Below are 21,293 nucleotides of genomic sequence, written 5' to 3' on the forward strand. Positions count from 1 at the left end.
GAGTAGGGCAATTTGAGAAGGGAAAAATAGTCTTCAGCATTCCAAATACTAGCTTTCGGCTTTCCGGACTCAAAAAACTGAACCAAACGGTTTAGCATTTTGGGAAGAGGCTTTCGAGACAGCTGAACCAAACGGGACTGTCCAATTTTATGCTTTCCAGTAAATTCTTGAATTTGGAATTTCACCACTCCGTTAATATCTTCAACAATCAATTTCTTTTTAGGTCTCTTCTCGATTTCCACATTTAAATTCATCTTGTAATCGTCCCTCACGCATTTTAACGAAATATTGACCGAAATGCTCACAAACAGTAAATTTAGTTTCGGGATACCGGTTTAAATTTATTTTTTAAAATAATAAAATTCATTTGGAATAAGTATGTCGTGATTAAGAAGACAAAAAAAAAATGCTTTTTTTAGTAGCACGCATTCATTATTCAGGACGTTCTACAAAAAACAATCAATGCTCGTATGGTAGGTAATTCTTCCTGGAAACCAATATGCCTCTGTACGGAATCAAATTCAACTGCCTGCCTTTCATGGAAGATGTCCCCCCCAGCTAAATTCCATATAGGGAGCTTTTTCTACTGACCCATTTTTTTACAAGCTAGTACTGTAATAAAAATTACCGGTCAGTGTAAACGACAACAGAAAACTGCATTAAAAAATTTGAGATGGAGGTCCGATGATCATTCGGAAACAGCATTAGGAGATTAACCTTTGTTGACAGGATAATGGAGTCAGAACAGACACAGGCCAAATGATCTATGCAGATTGTTACAGGGAAGGTGACAGAATGTTGAATCAGAACTTTGTGGTTCCTACATATTGAATATTTATCCTCTGTGAGGGTTATAATCGAATTAACAAAGTGACAGTTTTACATTTATGTTTGGCAGATCATGACCCGGCCATTCGATCGCATGGTCACGAAGCCCGTGTGGGTCTCACCATTTCGATGGCATTAAGTACGTATGTGATTCTAGATTTTTAAGCAAAAGAATAACATATCAATCGCAGGAGGGAAGTTATGGGAATTCTCGTTGTCGATGCATCGACGATTTTCCTCCAAGTCCAAGTCCAGAGCTTTCATCTCGCATCCTTCGCAGCTTCCAACATCAATTTATAGAGAGCAAAGCCACCTTGATGGCAGCCAGGCATTTTAGAAGTCAAGTTCTCCAAATCAATCTGACAGCAGAAGAAGAATAGATAACAGATTAGATCGAAGTAGAAGGGCTGAAAAGGCATGCGGATTTTCTAATCATGCTTTCAACACTTGGCTTAGAAGTAACGCGTAAGAACTATAGCTTCTTTTGAAAGTTGATTCTGGACCAACTATCCAACATCATGATTTAAATGTCCAGAGGTTACTTCATAGGTTACATAAGAACCACCAATGTCAATTCCTACGGGCTCCAACACTAAAGATACAACTCCGTTGTATAAGCTGGTCTATACAACATCTATATTTTCTCATGCTTTTTTCCTTGACTGAATAATTTTGCTCATGCTTAAATGTAATTCATGACAAATAGGCGAAATTTGCATGTTACACGTCAAGGATTACTGTGGCAACTCAAATAAAACACTAGTTTGGACTCACCAGTGTCACTGCATAAAGTTGAGTTGATTCAAAGCCATCTTGTGCACTAGAATAGCATTTTTGAATTTCATCCGAGTGAAGAGTGCATGTCATGAAGTAAAAGGCAGCTGGTCTAACATTCATCTCCCGACGAGATATACCAATGAAAAGTGGATTGCCCTGCATGAATGTCAAGTTGTCAACATAAGTAGTGCATCAAGCTAGGTAGGTCTGCCTAGCCTGCAATGCCATTTTTAGTCTACACGGTCTGTGAATAATTTCATAGCGAGTTGACTAAATTGAAGCACAGACCATATGCTCAGGAAGCAAGTAAAACACAGACGATTTGGTTATACTCAAACTTGAAACCAACTCACGAGGGATGAGCCAGGTACTCCAATTTCTTCAATCACTTCTCGGACAATGCTGTCAAACATCTCTTCAGAAACTCTCTTGTTGAGCAGCTCAGACTCCCTCAAACTGTTGCCGGGCTGATGGGACTCTATTCCAATTTCTTGGGGCTGTAATCAAGAAAAAAAGGAGTGAATAACCATAAGGGCCTAGAAAACCCAAATTCCAGCAGAAGCTAAAAGACAAAATACATTACTGCATGTAATTTTTAAATAGATCTGGTCAAGTGACAGTATGGAATGCTGTCATGATGGTGTTGCCAATTTTTCTCTTGCAGCATTAACCATCCAACACACGTTCTACTATTCGAAACAAATAGTACTGTGCTAATTTATTTCCATTTTTGGGTTGGGAAAAGCCAAAAAGCTCTTATAATCTTGTGTTTAGTACCTCTGGATGGCCTCCTGGGAATACAAAGTGACCAGGAAATTCCCCAACATTATTGCTTCTTCGCAGTACCAGTATTTTCTTGTCTAATGTCTCCACAATTGCACCATTGCCTAACGGACTGGAGGTGTGTTGACAGCAAATGGTGTCCTCTGTACAAAGGCAACAAACAGCATAGAGACAGTATGAACATCAATGGGGACTGAAGAAGATGCAAGCAACCCCAAGACATCTGAACCTCTGTAGGCTATGTCTTGTAATGCCTAACCATCTAATTACAGAAAATGAATCATTAAAAACTATTGCATGCTTGTCTCCACTTAATTTTCTTCTCAGAAGCAAAACAACCTAACTACATCTAACATTAGCAGATTAATAATAATAGTACGTTTTCAAGCCGTGAGAGCAGTTCATCCATGTAAGTGCGCATGCGAGAGAGAGAGAGAGAGAGAGAGAGAGAGAGAGCACAGTTCAAGATTTCAACAAGAAGGGAAGATACCTTTTGATGGAACCAGGAACCTTTCCCACAGAGGATTCAAGTTTGTCCCAACAAAAGTCCTGAAACAAAGTATATGGCATCATAACAGCGGCAGACCATAGACATTCATTAATGAGAACATAAGGTCACATTATAACCAAATGCTGTGAAATTAACAACGTTTGCCAATATTGGTGACTAAAATATTGCAAAAAACAAAGTTTCTCCTTAAAGCAAGTTCAGAATAGTAATCTTGACTTGAGTGAATCAGAAGCAGTAAGAAGGTGAGGTAATGCCATTCATAATTTAGAATTAGTACATCAGTTAGACAATAGGGTTCTAAAGCTAGAAAGAATTAGCTTGGTTCCAGGTATCTGCAATCCTTAAAGTATTCCTATTCAAAACAGAGTGCTTGGTGGAATAAGAAATTGGAACGGTAAGTCTTGACTGATCCTTCAAGGGATTTTGAGTTTCACATGCACAACAAGTATAAGGATCCAACTTACTCCTCTAAATAGCTATCACCTGGTTTTATTTTCTCTCTATATTAATGTTTGTCAATGGATTGACATTTCATGTAATGCTCCCATTGGACTACTTATGCTCATGACATGGATCAAATAATAATTATCCATTGGATTTTGTTAGCGAGGGACACTAACTTGCTAAGCAACCAAATAAGGAAAGTTTGCAGTCGTCGTTGCACTGTTTTTCTTGTGTTATGTATAATCTATGCTTTGAAAATCAAAACATTCCTCATTGAGGTAAAGAGAGAGACAGACCTGTAGTCCGTTAGGCCAAGGTGGAGTGATACCCAAGAAATTTTCTCAGATCCACTTCCTTCCTTATGTGTGATGAATCCTGCATACTGTGAATCTATAATTAGCTCAAAACGCAGTTCATCTTAGTATGCATGAGTAAGCATGCGCATCTACAGCCTCGCAAGTTTCACATTGATTCTTCTGATTTTGGCTGTTGAACAATTTGAACTGCGATTTCACCAAGAAATGGGTCAGCAAGAGAGTGGGATCACGCCTCTCATGTCATTAGGTATCGAGGTGCACATGGAAACTAATAATACAAGGATATCGTAGAAAGTCCATTGTATAAGATCAAAAGTGAGTGATGTGATCCCAAATATCCAGAGACACCAGTTCAACGCAAAAGTCCATTTGGCTGTCACGGCCAAAGCCTGTAGCTTATTTGGAACTTCACCACCCTATTCCTTCATTGAGCATTACCACAAGAAACCATAGGCTTTCAAATCATGGTGCTACAATAACAACTGTCACAGTTGATCAAGCACACAGCTAACTGCAAGTTCTTGTATTCAAGGCACCCAGAGAATAAAAGAAGAATCGACATACCCTGAACTTCGTCCCATTGTACAGAGATGCATTTCTCTGAATTCTTTGGTCCCATATCTGAACAAGAGAGACAAAGTGATTAAAAAAAAAAAAACAGCCGATTCACGGAGATTGGAAGGGGCGTCTTAGAACATATCCCACTAATCCAGTCAATAAGCCGCTTCATGCAGCAATCAAAGCTCAGTCACTGCTTTGACCACGGATCACGGAATCAAATGCCAAAGCAATTACCCAAAGTACTGTAATAGAAAGTGAAGTTTGATCGAGTCCAATTTGCCTGTAATTTCTCACGCCAATCTGGCAAGTATGTCAACTCAAAGCAATGGCCAGAAGGCCCAGAACCATGAGACCAAAACTTCAACGCCATCCGAGATCCCAAAGGCAAAGCTATTCGCGACACAGCGAAAGATGATCTAACATCGAAAGCGCAACAAAAATCTCACCTCAGAAATGGAATTCTCCAAGTCGATGTCGGGGTGCGGGACCCTATCGTGCGATCCATCGAACTCGGCAGAAACCTTAAAAAGAGAAACCACGAACCCGGTTACTGTAAACAGACGCGATCGTATGTGACGGTGCATTCGAGCGGCGAATCAGATGGTGGTGCGCCGGTTTCGGCGCGACCGGCGGAAAAGCAGAGAGCGAGGGGGAAAAGGGGCACCTGCGACGGAGAGAGGCCGAGAGGACATGAGAGGAGGAGCTCGTAAGGGGCGGAGGCACCCCCGTCTCCGGCCGCGGAGCGCCCCGCCGCCGCCGTCGCCTGCGGATCCATCGACGCCGGGGGCTCGAGTTCTTGGCGGGATATTCCGATGAGGGGGAAGAGCCTCCTTTTTGATCGCTTGCCATCGTGGACTAACGAGTCCCGCGCGCTAATATTCCACGTGATTGGGTGTGGATCCGGCGGGTTCAGATGGGCCGGGCCTTAATTCGGGCGTAAGTTTCTGCCGAAGCCGGCCCGTCTTACAATTGCTGTGCGCAGATTTTCGGGCCGAGCTTTCGATCTAAAGGTTCTTGCCTAAGCCCGCCCCGAAAATGTCAAGAGCCCTACGGCTCACATCGGGCTTAGGCAGGTCAATCAACGACACTTACCAACACTTATCGACATTTACATGTATGAGGAAAAAATTCTTGTTTCGGTGCGTTTGTCTGGTGAAAAATGAAGGATCTGAAAAATATTTTTTTTGAAAATGATCGGTTGCATCGCTTACAAAAAAGAATGAACAAAAAATATCTGAAATCATTCATAAAAATACTTAGACATAAATCATTATTGATAACGAAAGTATATTTGATCGACTAATTATTTTAATCGTTACGAGTGATCATTTTTAGGAAAATGTATGCTACGTTTGTTTTGCAAAAAAAACGCATGATTTGGAAAACATACTCCCGAACAAAAAATGTCTTTATTGAACACGAAAATATTTAGATATAAATTATTGTCGATAATGAAAATATCTTTTTATGGACTTATTTCAAGCGATATGAGCGATTGGTTTTAGGAAAATATATATTCCAGATTATTTATTTTCCAAGAAAGAAACGCAACCCCTTACAGATAGAGAACAATTGAATTAATATCGGTAGAAAAAGGGTGAACAAGAGAGATGAGTTTTAATTTTTCAAAAATGTCCATATCAACCTCCTTCTCTTCCTCACAAGAATTCTATTTTCCCATTGTCCATCTAACAACTTTCATTTCCCTTTTTCCCATAACTTTCCCAAATACGGCAACGTAGTGGTAGTCGGGATGGACCTTTCGGCCGGGTGACGCTCGAAGTTGGCATTTTGACGTGTGGGCCAAGCAAACTGTGGACCCACGACCAAATTGTGTTTTGGCACTGCAGTCACAAAACGGCAACTCCGAATCGGGTGCGATGCATTTCATTAAATGAGGATCGACCCGAAAAAAGAAAGAAAGAAAGAGAGCTCTGTGCTTTCGCGCTCTCTATACTTTCACCATCAAAGCGATTCGGCCATTCCAGCTCAATCTGAACTGTACTTGGCAATAGGGGGACCATATTTCCATATTAGGATCATTGAACGTGTGTGTATATATATATATGTACTAAATGCAGTATGTAACTGAAAACGGTAGGTCGTCTGCATTGCTTCTTGCATAACAGTTTTTTGGCCATTCTAAGAGTAACGGCATGTTGTGGGCCACAAATTCTTGCAGGAGTGGACTCCGCAACAAATTCTAATTATTTGTTATTTGTTAATCTCATGGTGGATTAAGGATGGTCACGTAAGCATTTTTCTTTCTTTCCTAATTCCTGAGTTTCCATGTATACAAAATGCTCCCTCCGGATTTAGTGTTTTTTGCTAGTGTGCGGATGTCTTTTTCTCTTCCCTTTTCTGGTACGTGCTCTTTGTTAGCCCGTCTTCAAGTGACTCCCATCATGCACTGAAACTGGAACTCTCTTATTCCCACAGATATGTCCCGTACCCCATCCTTAAACCCATGGAAGTACATTCCCAACATGTTCCCAGTGACCTTCTCTGCACGTCTGTGTGTTCTCTGCCCAGCAGCTCAAGTCTTTTGGATATAGTTTCCGATGCGGTACCAAGGTCTCGATTTGATCTCTTTTGGGTTTAGGAGTTCCTAAATAAAATCTAGAGATTGTACCTTCGCGCAGCTTCCTATCCTACACGGGCTCGGATCGTGCACCAAGTTGTTTGAGCGACGTGGTCCACCGAGTCGGGGCCCCCGCGGCCCGCTCATGCGGTTAGGGTTCGAGCTTTGTACGACGCGCGTGTTCACCGCCATCGTCCATCCTGGATGCAACTTCGAGATGAGGGACAGAATTGTTGTCCCCATCACAAAACTGGAAGTAAAAGCATGAAAAGGATATCGTACATGAGACATTTATTCCTTTCGGAAACAACACTAATAAACATGTAACGCAATTACAGCTCTAAGATTGGGCAAATCAAAGTGTACATGCAAACTACAAAAGGAGCGACTAAAGCCCAAATAAAAAGTTGTACATGGAGAAGATGGTTATTTCTCCTCATCATATGGTGAACTAAGCAGTTTAAGCTTATTGGGCAGTGTTATCCACCAATCGGACTGAACAATACTACTGTAAAAAGATACAGAATAAGACTAAGTATGATGGAGGAGCTAATAATCATCTAAAGGACAAAGGTGACACTAAAGAGAGAGAGACTTCATCTTTCGAGAATGCAAAACCAAACTAAGCTTCTTCTTCTTCTTCTTCTTCTTTTTCTTCTTCAATTCAATTATATCTTACTAAGGAGTCTGGGTTGAAGGTGCATGGATCCTCCTGGTTGATCCAACCGTACTTCTCCATGAAAGGGTTGACCATGTTCTTTGAGGGGTAGCTCTCGATGCAGTCCTCCCAAACGTTGCCTTTGCCTTTCTCATTTCCCAAGTCCCTGACCACCTCCCACAAGCAACTGTTGCACTTGAACCCAGCGCCAAAACTGATCATGAACACCCTGTTACCTCTCTTGAGCCTCCTCTTTGCCTCCATGTATGCCAGCACATACCACAGGCTGCTCGCAGATGTGTTCCCGAAGCGGTGCAGCGTCATCCTCGCGGGCTCAAGGTCGTGCTCGCTCAGCTGGAGGTTCGCCCCGATCCCATCGATCACTGCCTTCCCGCCCGTGTGGATGCAGAAGTGGTCCACCCCCGTCCTGAAGTTGATCACGGGCCTCGGCCCGGCTAATTTCGCCGAGCGCTGCCCCATTTTCCGGACTAGAGTCATCACCCCAAAGCGGAGCAGTTCTCTGGCCGGCAAGATCTTGGGGCCTATCTCCTGGAGATTGTCGATGAACGCCCGGGTGGCCGCCTTTGGTAGGCTTTTGCCGAGGTGGAAGCCAAGCAGGCCCTGGTCGTCCTCTTTCTGGAGACAGCACCCATAGGACTCGTCCCGCGCCCCGTGGTGGGTCCGAACCAGGCACTTCAGTTTGAACATGGCGCGCCCCTTCAAGGCCCGGTTGTTGGTCAGCAGCATGGCGCACCCGCCCGACCGGAACAGGCAGTTAGACAGGATCATAGACCGGTCATTGCCCGAGTACCAGTTCGAGCTCAGCGACTCCGATGTCACAAGGAGGGCGTTCGCATTCTTGCAGGACTTGAAGACATTCCTCACGATGTCCATCGATATGAGGCTCGCGCTGCACCCCATGCCAGTGAGATTGAACACCTTCACGTTGTGCCTAAGCTTGTAGTGGTTGATGATCCGGGCCGATAGGGACGGGACGCAAGCGAGCATCGAGACGTTCACAACAAGCACGTCGATCTGCGAAGGAGCAATTCCTGACTTGTCCAGAAGCTTCTGGATGCTGTCGTGGAAGAACTCATCCATTTCGACAAGCCCGTCTTCTAATGCGGGATTGTCTTCGCGGCCGGCGAAGACCATCCTTGGGCCGTAGGTCTGCTCTCCGATGCCAGAGCTGACAATGGCCTTGAGCAGGAACTTGTACTCCAGGAGACCAAGTTTCTTGGTCCTCTTAATTAGTTCTCCACATAACCCAGTGTCAAGCATCCTGTCATCTGTTGGCTTGTAGCACTGGTAGTCCAAGATGTAACAGTGCTTGTCTCTCCTCTCATCAATCTTTTTCCATATGATGAAAATGAGGTACAAGATGGATGAAGCATACATTAACATGAGAAGCTCCATGAGTGTGTGTGTCTGTGTCTGTCTGTGAGAGAGAGCGAAAGAGAGACAGGCCAAAAGAGATGATTCGAGGGAATTTTTCGAATCTGTTAATGAATCGCTTAAGAGTAAGGGGATGGGTGCACAACTAGGCAGAACAAGCTTTTGGAAGATCTCAAATCATCAAATGAAGCACATATATGCAAAGAGGAGCGAATATGATGAGTCGGACATGGGAATATGCTAAAAGACTCTCTCACTTTGCTTTAAGTTCACCCTCACCCAACTTTCACGAGAGATGCTTAGACAAAGCCACCCCTTAAATGCCATTGTGAGAAACAACTCTTTATCTACAAGTCCCATAAACATCGTGCACCTCCCCAGAAAATTATCGCTACCCTTTTTGGCCGAGGGGTCGCTAGCTCTACTGCCCACTGCACGTCCATGAAAAAGTCTTTACTAATCGAAATAATTGATTCCGAACCCCACGAGGCATGAGTTCTTCCAACTTGAGAGAGAGATTCAAAAAGAAAGAATTCTCAGGGCATTAAAATAGAGAGGAGTCATTATAGTTCACAGTTAGGGGCTTATTCGAAGGTGGTTACCAACATTTAAGAACGAAGCGGGTGGTGGATAGAATCGCCTATGCGATCTACGTACGCAGCATATTTACTGGAATGAGAGAAAGTTAACAGTGATGTGTTTGTGTGCATGCATGTCATGGCCGTACCCAATGACAGAAGAGAATTAAAGATGACACGCCAAGTTGCACGTACAACTTCCAAGAGAGAAAATTTACTATTATCCGATACATCTGATGTACATCAGACTGCGACTTGCAATGCATGCATCTGCTGTGCCTCCAAGAAGATACGGTTTGAGTTTCATGTAGGCTCTCACTTCGCGCAAGGATTGTGCGAGCCAGCGTGTGCTGCGATCTCGGCACCAACTTCGATCTTTCCCCGAGACAAAGCGAAAATATTTACTTGTAACTCCGTTTCCCGGTAGGTTTTCATCTAGACTTACATCATAGATATGCAAGACGATTACAAAGACCGATATACAAAAACCCACGCGACAACAGAACATCTATGTCTCTGCATATTGTTCTTCCAAGATTATATATGACTGATCATCCTGCATAAGCTTTTGGTCTACTGAGTCTTTATTGGTGTGTCGTGAGCATTACAACAGGATCACGAAACTGCAAGTCGTTTTTTTGGAAAAGGTTAAAGACATGGGGAAAAGTGCCAAAAAAGTCCTAAACCTTTTGCATTTGTGCCAATTTAGTCTTAAACCTTTTTTTTGTGCCAATTCAGTCTTAAACCTTTTGCATTTGTGCCAATTTAGTCCTAAACATTTTTTCGGTGCCAATTGAGTCCTAAACATTTTGCATTGGTGCCAATTCAGTCCTAAGCCTTTTGTCTTTATGCCAATTCAGTCCTTCCGGTCAATTTTGGCGGGATTTTGCTAACGTGGACAACTTTAATAATATTTTTTTGAATTTTTTCTTTTTTTTTTCTCTCCCCTCCTCCAGCCGGTCGCCGGATCGGCGACCGACCGATGGCCGAAGCCGAGGCCGGCGCCGGCGAGGCTCGCCCACGCCGGCCGCCGGCGAGGCTCGCCCACGCCGGCCGCCGGCGAGGGCGGCCTCTCGGCAGGCGAGGCCCGACCTCGCCGGATCCGACGAGGTCGTGCCTAGCCCGGTCGCCGGCGAGGCTCGCCCGCGGCCGACGGCGAAGGCGAGCCTCGCCATGGCTAGGCGAGGCCCGACCTCGCCAGATCTGGTGAGGTCGTGCCTCGCCTAGCCGCCGGCGAGGTCGGGCCTCGCCCGGCCATGGCGAGGCTCGAGCCCTCGCCCGGCGGCCTCCGGCGAGGTCGAGCCTCGCCCGGTGCCGGCAAGGTCGAGCCCCGCCCGCGCGAGGCCGCCCTTGCCAGTGGCCGGCGAGGGCGAGCCTCGCCAATGGCCGGCGTGGGTGAGCCTCGCCGGTGCCGGCCTCTGGCTTCTGGCCACCGGCCGGTCGCCGGTCCGGCGACCGGGTGGCGGAGGAGAGAAAAAAAAAAGAAAAGAAAAGAATTCAAAAAAATATTAAAATATTGTTAAAGTTGTCCACGTCAGCGCCAGTGACCGGCCGTTGGCCGGTTGGCGTCCACGTCAGCAAAATTCGGCCAAAATTGACCGGAAAGACTGAATTGGCACAAAGACAAAAGGTTTAGGACTGAATTGGCACCAATGCAAAAGGTTTAGGACTCAATTAGCACCAAAAAAAGGTTTAGGACTGAATTGGTACCAAAAAAATGTTGAAGACTAAATTGGCACAAATGCAAAAGGTTTAGGACTTTTTTGGCACTTTTCCCTAAAGACATGAGATTGCAAGGCATTCAAAGGAACTAGCAAGCTGAAGAATACTGCCTCAAAGGTAGGCAAAATTACACATTATGTAACTCTGATCGATCCCTCACGTTTAACGTAGGCTCTACACGTTCGTGGGCTCATATGCAACAATTTGGGAATCTAGCTGGTTTCTCCTTGTGGGGCTAGAACCATATAATCCCTCCATTATTTGTTTGTGCACGAGAAAAAAAATGTATCATATGTGTCTGCATTGTGGGTCTTATTTGATCCCTCATGGAGGAGGAAGTGTTGAGGTGCACGTGTAAGTTATATAAGAAAAAAAGTCCAATGTCGAAGAATCAGTGTGGTGAGGAGTAGTTAATATATCCGAATTAGCCCATAACTCATCAGAGCTCTTGGCGATTCCCCAGGTGAAGGTAATTGAATCTATTTCCCGAAATTTGATCGAGCATGTAGCTGAAAATAAGTGAATTGAAAAATCTTTTTTTCTTGAATTGATTATATCTATGACTAAGAAAAAATGGTCAATGGAAGATATTTTCATTATCAATAACAAATCGTGCCTAAACATTATCATTAATGATGAGAATATTTTTTTGTCCATTCATTTTTCCGAGCAATGCAAGCAATCATTTTCTAGAAAATGTATTCCAAATTGTTGATTTTCTACAAAAAAAAATGCGTCAAATATAAAATAGTTTCATCGCAAAGATGGAGAATGAGAAATTTATCGGTGGGCAAAGTAACCTTTTATAAAGTTTTGAGATCGAACAAACCGGGATTGCTCACTTGTAAGACTAACATGATTAAGGGTGCATTTGTTTTACGGAAAATAAATGGTTTGGAAAACAATTTTACTGAAAAATAATCACTTATATCGCTTACAAAAATGAATGAACGAATAATATTTTCGTTGTCCACGAAAATGTTTAGTCATAAATTGTTGTCAATAATGAAAATGTTTTCAAAAAAAGGTTTTCCAAATTATTCATTTTCCGTTAAACAAACGGAGCCTAAGTTGAACTCGAACACGGCAATCATGTGTTGAAAGTTATATTGTCGTGCCACAATAAATGAACCAATTAGAACGCTACAAAGAGATCATTTGGATGAAATTGGGTAAAACTTCTTTATAAGAATAGCAATTTTATCTCTTTTAGTGTCATCACTTTTTAAAATTTTATTCTATTACACCTTGTTGGGTATTCTTGAACTCAAGTGGGACAAATTTGTGATGTCCAAAATTTGTGTGGGGGTCAAAACTACTAAAAGAATGGGGTCGAGTTTATATTGAAGTGGAAAATATTTATACATAATTGGAATATTTAAAAATGTTAGGTGGGGAAACCCCCGCTTAATTGCTTTACTCGTTGTCCTGTCCTTAACGATTGACATGCTTCCCCAGGTCAACCAACATAATGACACGATCCACATGAGATTAAATAAAGTTGTTATTAGTCAAGACATCTCATATCCCTCATTAGATAAGACATCTCAAACCGGAAATTTCAATTTGCCGGGATATAGTTCTAAATTTATCCATGTCATTTGAACCGTGTATATATGTGTGTATCGGCACGTGAGTAAGGTTAATAATGGCTCTTTGTTTATAGATGTGCGCATTGTACATCCTTCTAATAGCTTAAATCCCGACTCAGATTTTCCAGCACCATATCCTCCCCATGTTTCAATTTTTCCACGTTGCATGTGCTTTTATGACTAATAACTTTCAATAACACACTAAAGGTGCCTAAAAGTTTAGTAGAGTTGTAGGGTATCTTATGCTTCAGGTAATTGAGTCTCCAAGTCTGTTCACAAACTCATGCTTAATTAAGCTTGATCTTTTAGTTCGAGCTGTAGATCGTACATAAAAGCACTCGATAGGCTCAAATACTCAATTCTATCTCCAAAATTATATGATGATATAATCAATATGTGAATAGAAACTAGAGTAGGTTTCAGGACTACATTGGCAAAAATCACCAGCCAAATTAGACACGCTCGAGTTGGCATTTACAAAGTTTACAGCCTCTCGGTTCAATTTCAAATCACTCGACTTGGGTCAAGCTAAACAAAGAATGTACGATTGATGTGTCGAGTTAGCATAACGATAGACAAGTGATTATACGCAGATTAGCTAAAATGGATTGGCAGTTTCCCTTTCAAGTATCAGCACACAGGTCGACATGAGCAAGCAATCCAATCCTAGCATAGCAAGCTCGACGAGACGAACGAGAAAGGACATGAGTTCGAGCCTATCAATTCATCGTTCACAAAACTGTTTGGGACAAAAATAGAAGACAGGTTGTCTTGTCCCTCTTGAGTTCAGTCTAGACAGGAGTCAAGGGGGCTGAGCTGGGAAGAGAAAGAAAGGGCACATGTGATTGGGCAGTCGGGTGCAATTTAATGGAATTTTTTGAGTGACGACTGCATTTAATGAGGAGACGATCCAAGCATTTAAGTTAGCTCGGCAAGAAAAAAATTAAAACATCGAGGACAGATTTGGGTAAGTGAGACCCGGGGGTCAACTGGTGTCCGGTTTCCGCGTTACGGACTCAAATCCTCTCTCTCTCTCTCTCTCTCTCTCTCTCTCTCTCTCTCTCTCTCTCTCTCTCTCTCTCTCTCTCTCTCTCCTTCTTATCATCAATTAGAGAAGAATTCCTCCAAAGCAAGCAATAAAACTGCTTCGTCTGAGATTATGTGTAGATCTGGACATCTCTTGGACGTAAAACACCAAAAAGGTATTCCCACTCTCTGGGGAAGACAAAGATACATGAAGATTTGTGAAAGCAGAGAGTGCAGACACCAGTATGTTAAAATAAAGAACGCAGTTTGATAACTCGCCACTTTTGTGGACAGGTGCAGACGATTCCTATTGATTAGAAACAACTCATGATTTGATGAGATTACAGTGTAACCACCAACCAAGTATCCAAATCCAGTCTCTCTCCCTCTCTAGTTCATTCTTATCACCAATTAGAGAAGAATGATCTGATGCACTTAGATTGGCGAGCTTGGAATGGGCTAAAATTTTGTATCGTTTAGATGGGTTTTCAGGCTTTTGGATTTTAGGCAGTTTTTGTTATTTTAATGTTATTTTAATGGCGTTTTCGTAATTTTCGCGTTTCCAATTGTAATTATGTTTAACACCATATAAAAGGGTGTTTAGGGTTTCGTCATAAGCAGAATTTTGGGAGATTTGAATTTCTTATAATCACACTTGAGAGGACGAATTGTTCCTTTATCAAATATTCATGTTTAGTCAATTTTCTATCGCGATTCGGCATCATGATCGACCAAAAGATTCAATTGCATCAATTCAAGGTTGAAAGGTTCTTACCGTTTTTCCCATTTTTTTATAATTAAAGGTGTGTTTGTTTCACTAAAAATTTCATGATAAAGAAAAATAATTTTTCATGTATATAATTTTCAAGAAAAATGGTTAATTTTTCATTTGATTTGTGGTTTAGGGAAGATGATTTCTTTCTTATCAGAAGGGAAAGTCGTTTTTCCCTGAATCTAAACTTATTATTTTCAGTTTGTAATCGATTAGTTTTCCGTCATCCGAATATCGAAAAGTCGGAAAAAAACTTGGGGTAACAGTTTTCTTTTAAACAAACGGACTCTCAATATGTACAATAAAGCTGTTGTTATGATTCACGCTTAAACTAGAAAGTCACCGATTACAAGACACTTATCCTTCAAAGTCGTAATAATTTGAAATTGAAAGGGCAAACTTACTTCCGTCTTATAACCCCCAGTTGTGATAACATGAAGGTTGAAATGTCTTTGAAAAACATTTTGAAATTCACACTACCTAGAAATCTTTCTATTATTCAAAAGATATCGATCAATTTAACAGGCACGCGGCCAGGTGCGCCCAACTTGGCCTTGGGGTCTCCAGAATAGACATGGCCACGGGCCGATTTTGGCCCGGAACCGGCCCGGGTCAAACCCAGGACCGGCCCGTGGCCTACGGGCCCGGTTCCGATTCCAAAAAAAAAAAAGAAAAAACTACTGCTGCAGGCTGCAGCGATTCCTCCTCTCCAGAATCTTCCCCTCCTCCCCCGCCGCAACCTATGGCCCACGCGCTCCCCCTGCAGACCAGCAACATCGCCAACACCGTCGCCGCATCGGCGGCGACGGCGGCGGCGGCGCGCAAGGGCAGGACCGTGGAGGAGACCTACCAGAAGAAGTCCCAGCTCGAGCACATCCTCCTCCGCCCCGACACCTACATCAGCTCCGTCGATAAGCACACCCAGTCGCTGTGGGTCTACGAGGGCGACGAGGTGGTCGACCGCCCCGTCGCCTACGTCCCCGATCTCTACAAGATCTTCGACGAGATCCTCGTCAACGCCGCCGACAACAAGCAGCGGGAGCCTGCAGCCCCACGTTCCAACCCCACCCACGCCCACCTCCTCCAGTCCTCCTCCAAATCCCTCCTTCTCCCCTCTCCCTTGCGCCTCCTCCGGTCCTCCCCCCTTTTCTCCTCCACCCGCCCCCCGTCTTCCCAGATCTGACCCCCGCCGCCGTCGCCCCCGCCCATGGCCGTAGCCGCCGACGCCGACGCCCCCTCCTCCTCCCCCCTCGCTACCCTGCACCTCCTCCCCCCTCGCTACCCTGCACCTCCTCCCCTTTTCTCCTCCTCCCCCCTCAAACCGGAACCGGCCGGAACCGGAACCGGCCCGGAACCGCCGGTTCATACATGGCCACGAACCGGAACCGCCGATTCCGAACCGTGGCCATGTCTACTCCAGAAGCCTATCCCCCTCTCCCAAGAGCAGCCAAAAACCAAGCACGAGCAGAATAATAACCCCACGACCACCTTTCGACAAGTTGACATTACTTCGATGGCTCAGTTACATCCATACAATTGAACCCTTAAGGAACAAAAACAGTAAAAAAAAAAAAAACGTTGGGCTTATCTATCATGTGTATATTTTATGTATAGCTTGTGCAATTCATTACATGGGCGGCTCTGAAAAAAGCAAAGTCAACCTGGCGATGTTTGGCGAAAATTGATCGAAAGAGCTATGTTTGAATTTTGCGCAAAAGAATTGGGGCTAAATTGATAAAATTAAAAAATTTAGAATTGAGTGGATAATTTCTCCGTACTTATGGGTGGTTTCTGGTTGAGAAGAGACAAGAGGAAACGCATCGTATAGGTCAATTAGGAAGAAGAAGAAGAAGAAGACCATTTATTGCAATTGGTTGACTAAATTAGAGTTCTTCATCTCTATCTTGAAGGCTGTTCTTTTGAGTTAGACTATCGAATTGTGTAAGACATGCATTGAAGGCTGCCAGATCGCGTCAACCGAGATGGAAAGCGTACGCAATTGACCTGAAACAGTTGAAGTATTTATGATATTCTTCGTTGTCATTTCATAATTTTCATACCTTTACGGTATACCTAACTTCATGCCAAGAATTATACCGAGCAGGAATACATATATACAGCGAAGAAAAATAGCGGATTTTATGTATGAGACTTGGATAGCACACTGAAAACTTAGGTCGATTCGAAAATAAAAATTGGACCTACCACTGACAAATATTAATATGGTGGTTCCTTATTGGTTATATATATTGAAATCCCAAAAAATCCCAGTCTTGAATTTGCTAAAGCCCTGGAAGATAGGAGAAAACTCCTCAAAGGAAAAACAGTTTTAATTCCTAAAAATCCCATAATTTTTTATACTCCTTTAATACAGAACTTGAGTGTCAAAGACACTCCCGATCGTGTTGAACCTTCCAATCAGATCAACCTTTTGGATAAATCTGATACTGAATCCGTTCCTGAGGTAAATCGTATTACCTGGAAGGACCCCAAAAAATTATATTATTCCCGTGCCACTCCTCCTGATATTCTCACAGAAGAAACGTTTTCAAAAGTTCAAAATAAATATTCTTCTGATGCTATTTATGAGTGGAATATAGATGGTGTTTCTGAACAAAAATGTTTTTCGATGGATGTAGAAAATATTAAAACATCATCGATGTAGACTATAATGATATCAAAACATGGATTAAAAATGTCATTCATTATCCTTTGGAATTCAGAAGGGACATTTTTTAATCCAAAAGGCATGACATTCCATTCATATTAGCCAAAAGGAACGGTAAAAGCTGTTTTGTACCTATCCTTTTCGCTAATTTGGATTTGCCAGAAGCCTGATTTCATATCAAATTTCGAAAAGATTTTTGCACTATGAAGTCTATTTAACAAATCTTTCTTATTGGGTATCGGATATCTTATCCATTTTAAGGCTGTATTTAAAGGTTTATAATTTATTACCAATCTTGGAACTCCTCTTTCTAGTTCAGCATTTTTGTTGACATAAAAAGCTGAGCAACTCCAAGGGGATTGACTTTTCCTAATAAGCTTCTTCTCAAGAAGTTCTTGTATTTCTTTTTGACAGAAATTTAGAACTTCATGGTTCATTTGAGAAGGTCTAGCTTTAGTAGGAATATCCTTTTCTGAAAATCCTGATTCATAGGGCAAATCTACTATATGGCACTTTCAAGACCAAAAAGCATTAGGAATGTTTGAACATATGGAATCTTTGATTTGATTTTCAAGACTGAAAATCTTCTTCTGAAGACTTGTTTCAGAAAGATTCTTGTCAATGTTCTTGTATTCAAGATCTTCTTTAAGAAATTGAAGGTGAGTTTCTTTATCTTGGATTATACAATTAATCTCAGAAATGGAATGTTCTTGAAGAGTATTCAAATTTCTGGTTTGGAGTTTTGAAATGAAATCAAAGCATATTGTTTTGCCTAGAGTTTTAGTTTCAATTCCTTTTTCGGAAACCTTAAAGGGCTGAAGTAAATTGATAAAAGGTGATCCCAAAATAACATTTTGTTTGATATTTTTGACAAGAAGAAAAGGGGTTTTATAAGAAATTTGGTCTTTCACAACTTCGGCTTCGGGGATCTTAAAGCTTATATTTAGCTTATTCCCTGATGCTGATTTGAGGGACTGAGAAGTTTTTTCAAAATATTTGGTTGGAATAAGACCTTCTTTTATGCAATTGAGGTCTGCACCGGTATAAAAAAGGGCTGTTGTTTCTAAGATAAAGTCATTCTGGATTATTATAGAATTGTTTCTAAGATAAAGTCATTCTGGATTATTATAGAAATATTGATAATCCATTTTCGGGTGGTTATCTCAGAAAGCATTAAAAGGAAGCTTGTATCAGAAGAAGAAGGAGGTTGAGGAATATCATTTTCTTCAAAATCTTCTTCTTTTGTTTTCCTTTTAAATTTTTCATTTTAATATCTAAAATGTCATTTTGCATAATAATCTAGGCAACTTTGAGATCCTGTATTTCTTGCTTTTGTTTATTGATTTCGTGAGTAAGATCACTTATAGAAATGGGTTTAAAATTCGCTTTCCTAGCCTTGCTGAGGATGGTAGAAATATTATAAGGATTATCGGATTGAATAACTGGCTTAGGTTTTTGGAAATTATTCAAATATTTTATTTTTATTTCAGGATCAGTGATTTGATCAATTGTTTGCAAAAGAATTTCTTCTTCTTTTGTCAAAACGTTTATTTCAAAACTGGTTGCTTCTTCATCTTCACTTTCTGAAGCAGAAGATGAAGAGGTTTCTAAATCACAAATCTGTAAACCTTTTTCAAAACTAGATTCATCAGAAGAACTACTATCAGTCTCAGCCATCAATTGGTTGAGTTGATTAATAGTTTCTTCATTCAAATCTAACTCATTAATTTTTTTGCTGATCTTGCAAAATCGAGTAGTGTGGCCTTTTTACCACAATTATAGCAAGTAATGTTTTTAAAATTTTTCCTTGGTTTCTTGGTTTTATCAAAATCGCCATTTTCTTTCTTTTTTGAAAACTTTTTATTAAAATTTTTCTTATAAGGTTTATTATAAGATTTCTTTTGATCTTTTTGTTTAGAAAGACATTTTCCTGAACACTTGGATTTTTCGAGAGATTCAAAAGATGGATCATATTGGGCACAAAAATCTCCCAATCCTTTTTTGGAAAGTTTTTGTTCTTTTTTGATCTGTTTTTGAAGGCGTATATTGGTACACATTTGTGTTCCTATTTTATAAACATAAGAGGTTAATTCGCCGTAAGAAAGATGGTCTTATGGTATTTGATTTCAATATTCTTCTCTTATCTTATTGCGAACTTGCTCTCCTATGAGTTTTGGTAAACCAGCAAGAAATTTTTCTTTCCAAAAGGGTTGGTTACAATCCGTTCTTTGGAAAACTCTTTGTAAAAATATTTCTTTGTATTCTCTAAATTCTCCTAGAGATCTACATTTCATATTTGATAAAAGGTCCTGATTTTTATCAAGAATATGAGAAGAGTCTCCTAGAAAATGTTGGGATATAGAGAATATTAAAGTATTAATAGCATCTTGGATGGGCCGGTCGTCTTCATCAAGAATATTTTGGCCAAAAGGGTCAAGTTTATAAGCATTTAAAATTTGAGACCTTTGCTCTTCATTCAGGTAGTTATCCCACCATCCTTTGAGCTGGCCTGTAAATCCGGCTATTAAAAGATATGCAACAGAATGATCTGAAGTATCAGGAATGGTTTTATAAGTATTAGCAAGTATGACCATTTGAGTCAAAATGTTTATGAGGTTTTATATATAGTTTAAGTTAGTTAGAGTTTGATGACATCCGTATTCATGCAGCACCCAAATACCGTTCATCATTTAGTGAATTCATCGGTGTTCATCATCTAACTAACGCTTGGTTCCGAGTCCTTGTGGCCCGAACTTCGGGACACCGACACCCATACCTAACTCCTTTGCAGCCGGGATGAGACCTAAAACTGGACTCGGGTCCCAAGGGCTATACCCATTTTGTTTTTCCCCTTTTCTCAAAAGTGTGCTCTACAGTTTTTTTTGTAGCGAATGTTAGAGAACGGCTTTTATCTTATTTGAAATAGGCAACGGAATACAGGAAATCAAATCATTTTTCCATACGTGAAATTTCATGGGATCTCAATCACTTGTTCTAAGGGTGTAAATTATTAGGTGAATGCGCGGTTTAATATGTAAAAATCCTAACACTCTCCTTCAAACTTAGGTTGAATTTTAGCCTAAAATCAAAGCATGGAATCAATAGAAGGAAATAGAGGCTCAGAAAAATTTAAACTCAAGAGCTCTTACTCAGTATAAAAATCTTGAAGTCCAGTCTCTTACTCATTTGGGTACACTTTCAGTTAAGCCTTAACAGTACTTGTTGCAAAATGATGCTCCCGACCTTGAATATCTTAAGTAGATCCAAATTATTTGGAGTGACTTTTATTTTTATTATTTTCTATAATTTTTTCCGCTCGTATATCTCGACTTTTTCTAGCACGAAAAATCCAAAATGTATTCCGATGTAAATATATTAACGTGTAAAATTGTATGTTTTTTTCATCATTTTTCAAGACACGACGTAATTTTTCTCTTTCCACGGTTAGATTTGGGACCATTTTAAAGTCTAAATTGAACATGCTTTAGTATTTTTGTAAAAGCTCTTCCCATGTAGTAGAGAAAGGTGTGCAATCTGCGATAATTTCGACCATTACGACTATTAGGCCCAATGGCCCAAATGGTTTGGGCTTTGAACATATTGAGCCATTAATCAATCAATTGGATGAAAACCAATCCATGTCGCCGCTCCCGATCGCTGCCGTTGTCGCCACCACCGTCCCGAGTCGCCATTTGCTGACTGCCGCCGACTGTGAGAAGTATTGTTTTTTGTAAGGCCAAAATTCTTACAATCCAAACAATTGAAAAAGGATTCCCACGATTTTTGTTTGATAAAGAATTTGGATGACATAATGAAATTTCTTGTTATATTATCAATTCGGACATTCATTTTCAAAATTGCTTTGAAATTTTAGAATTCTGAATGTATTTATCCATGAATTAGAAAGTTACAAATTTTCTTGCTCTCACTTTTTTCTCTACACTTGGAAAAAAAAACAAAAAAGAAATTAAATAATATTTCACTACATATCATGAGTCTCGCTGAGGTCCGCAGCCTCTGTTGGGGCACCACTGTCGAGTCACTTGTCGCCTGGATCTACATTTTGTCAGGCCAAATCGA

General features: G+C 41.2%; 3 protein-coding genes across 4 annotated transcripts in view; 1 reads left to right on the forward strand and 2 right to left on the reverse strand.

The window, feature by feature from the left end:
• Positions 1-798: 798 nt before the first annotated feature.
• LOC115670467 (nudix hydrolase 9) lies at positions 799-5,068 on the reverse strand. 2 transcript variants are annotated; one of them, XM_030591753.2, is made up of 9 exons: positions 4,886-5,068; positions 4,668-4,742; positions 4,225-4,281; positions 3,640-3,725; positions 2,879-2,937; positions 2,383-2,531; positions 1,959-2,102; positions 1,603-1,761; positions 799-1,187 (listed from the first exon to the last, which is right to left on the reverse strand). In XM_030591753.2, the coding sequence occupies exons 1-9, from the start codon at positions 4,994-4,996 to the stop codon at positions 1,089-1,091; spliced, it is 939 nt and encodes a 312-aa protein (XP_030447613.1). In that variant the 5' UTR covers positions 4,997-5,068; the 3' UTR covers positions 799-1,088. The 2 variants fall into 2 exon arrangements, with proteins under 2 accessions (XP_030447613.1, XP_056175827.1); XM_056319852.1 differs by having other exon boundaries at positions 3,640-3,733; positions 4,886-4,952.
• Positions 5,069-7,126: 2,058 nt separating this feature from the next.
• Positions 7,127-9,186, reverse strand: LOC115670466 (3-ketoacyl-CoA synthase 12-like). The gene has a single exon (XM_030591752.2). The coding sequence runs from the start codon at positions 8,874-8,876 to the stop codon at positions 7,467-7,469; it is 1,410 nt and encodes a 469-aa protein (XP_030447612.1). The 5' UTR covers positions 8,877-9,186; the 3' UTR covers positions 7,127-7,466.
• Positions 8,141-21,293, forward strand: part of LOC115670507 (60S ribosomal protein L23a) — a 76,914-nt gene continuing 63,761 nt past the window's right edge. The window contains exon 1 of the mRNA XM_056319909.1: positions 8,141-8,152. The gene's annotated coding sequence lies outside the window, so the exon portion shown is untranslated. The remainder of the gene's footprint in view (positions 8,153-21,293) is intronic.

This window comes from Syzygium oleosum, unplaced genomic scaffold (genome assembly GCF_021117445.2).
Source record: "Syzygium oleosum isolate NSW1041296 unplaced genomic scaffold, Sole_v2.1 Sole_v2.19, whole genome shotgun sequence".
Lineage (NCBI taxonomy): Eukaryota > Viridiplantae > Streptophyta > Magnoliopsida > Myrtales > Myrtaceae > Syzygium > Syzygium oleosum.

What these genes read in the sequence shown, in the direction of transcription:
- LOC115670467 (XM_030591753.2), bottom strand. Translation starts at nt 4,996, where the DNA reads ATGGATCCGCAGGCGACGGCGGCGGCGGGGCGCTCCGCGGCCGGAGAC. An exon ending in TCCCAGGAGGCCATCCAGAG is followed by an intron (nt 2,103 to 2,382) that starts GTACTAAACACA and finishes TCTTGATTACAG; the next exon opens with CCCCAAGAAATTGGAATAGA. An exon ending in AACTTTATGCAGTGACACTG is followed by an intron (nt 1,188 to 1,602) that starts GTGAGTCCAAAC and finishes TTCTGCTGTCAG; the next exon opens with ATTGATTTGGAGAACTTGAC.
- LOC115670466 (XM_030591752.2), bottom strand. Translation starts at nt 8,876, where the DNA reads ATGGAGCTTCTCATGTTAATGTATGCTTCATCCATCTTGTACCTCATT.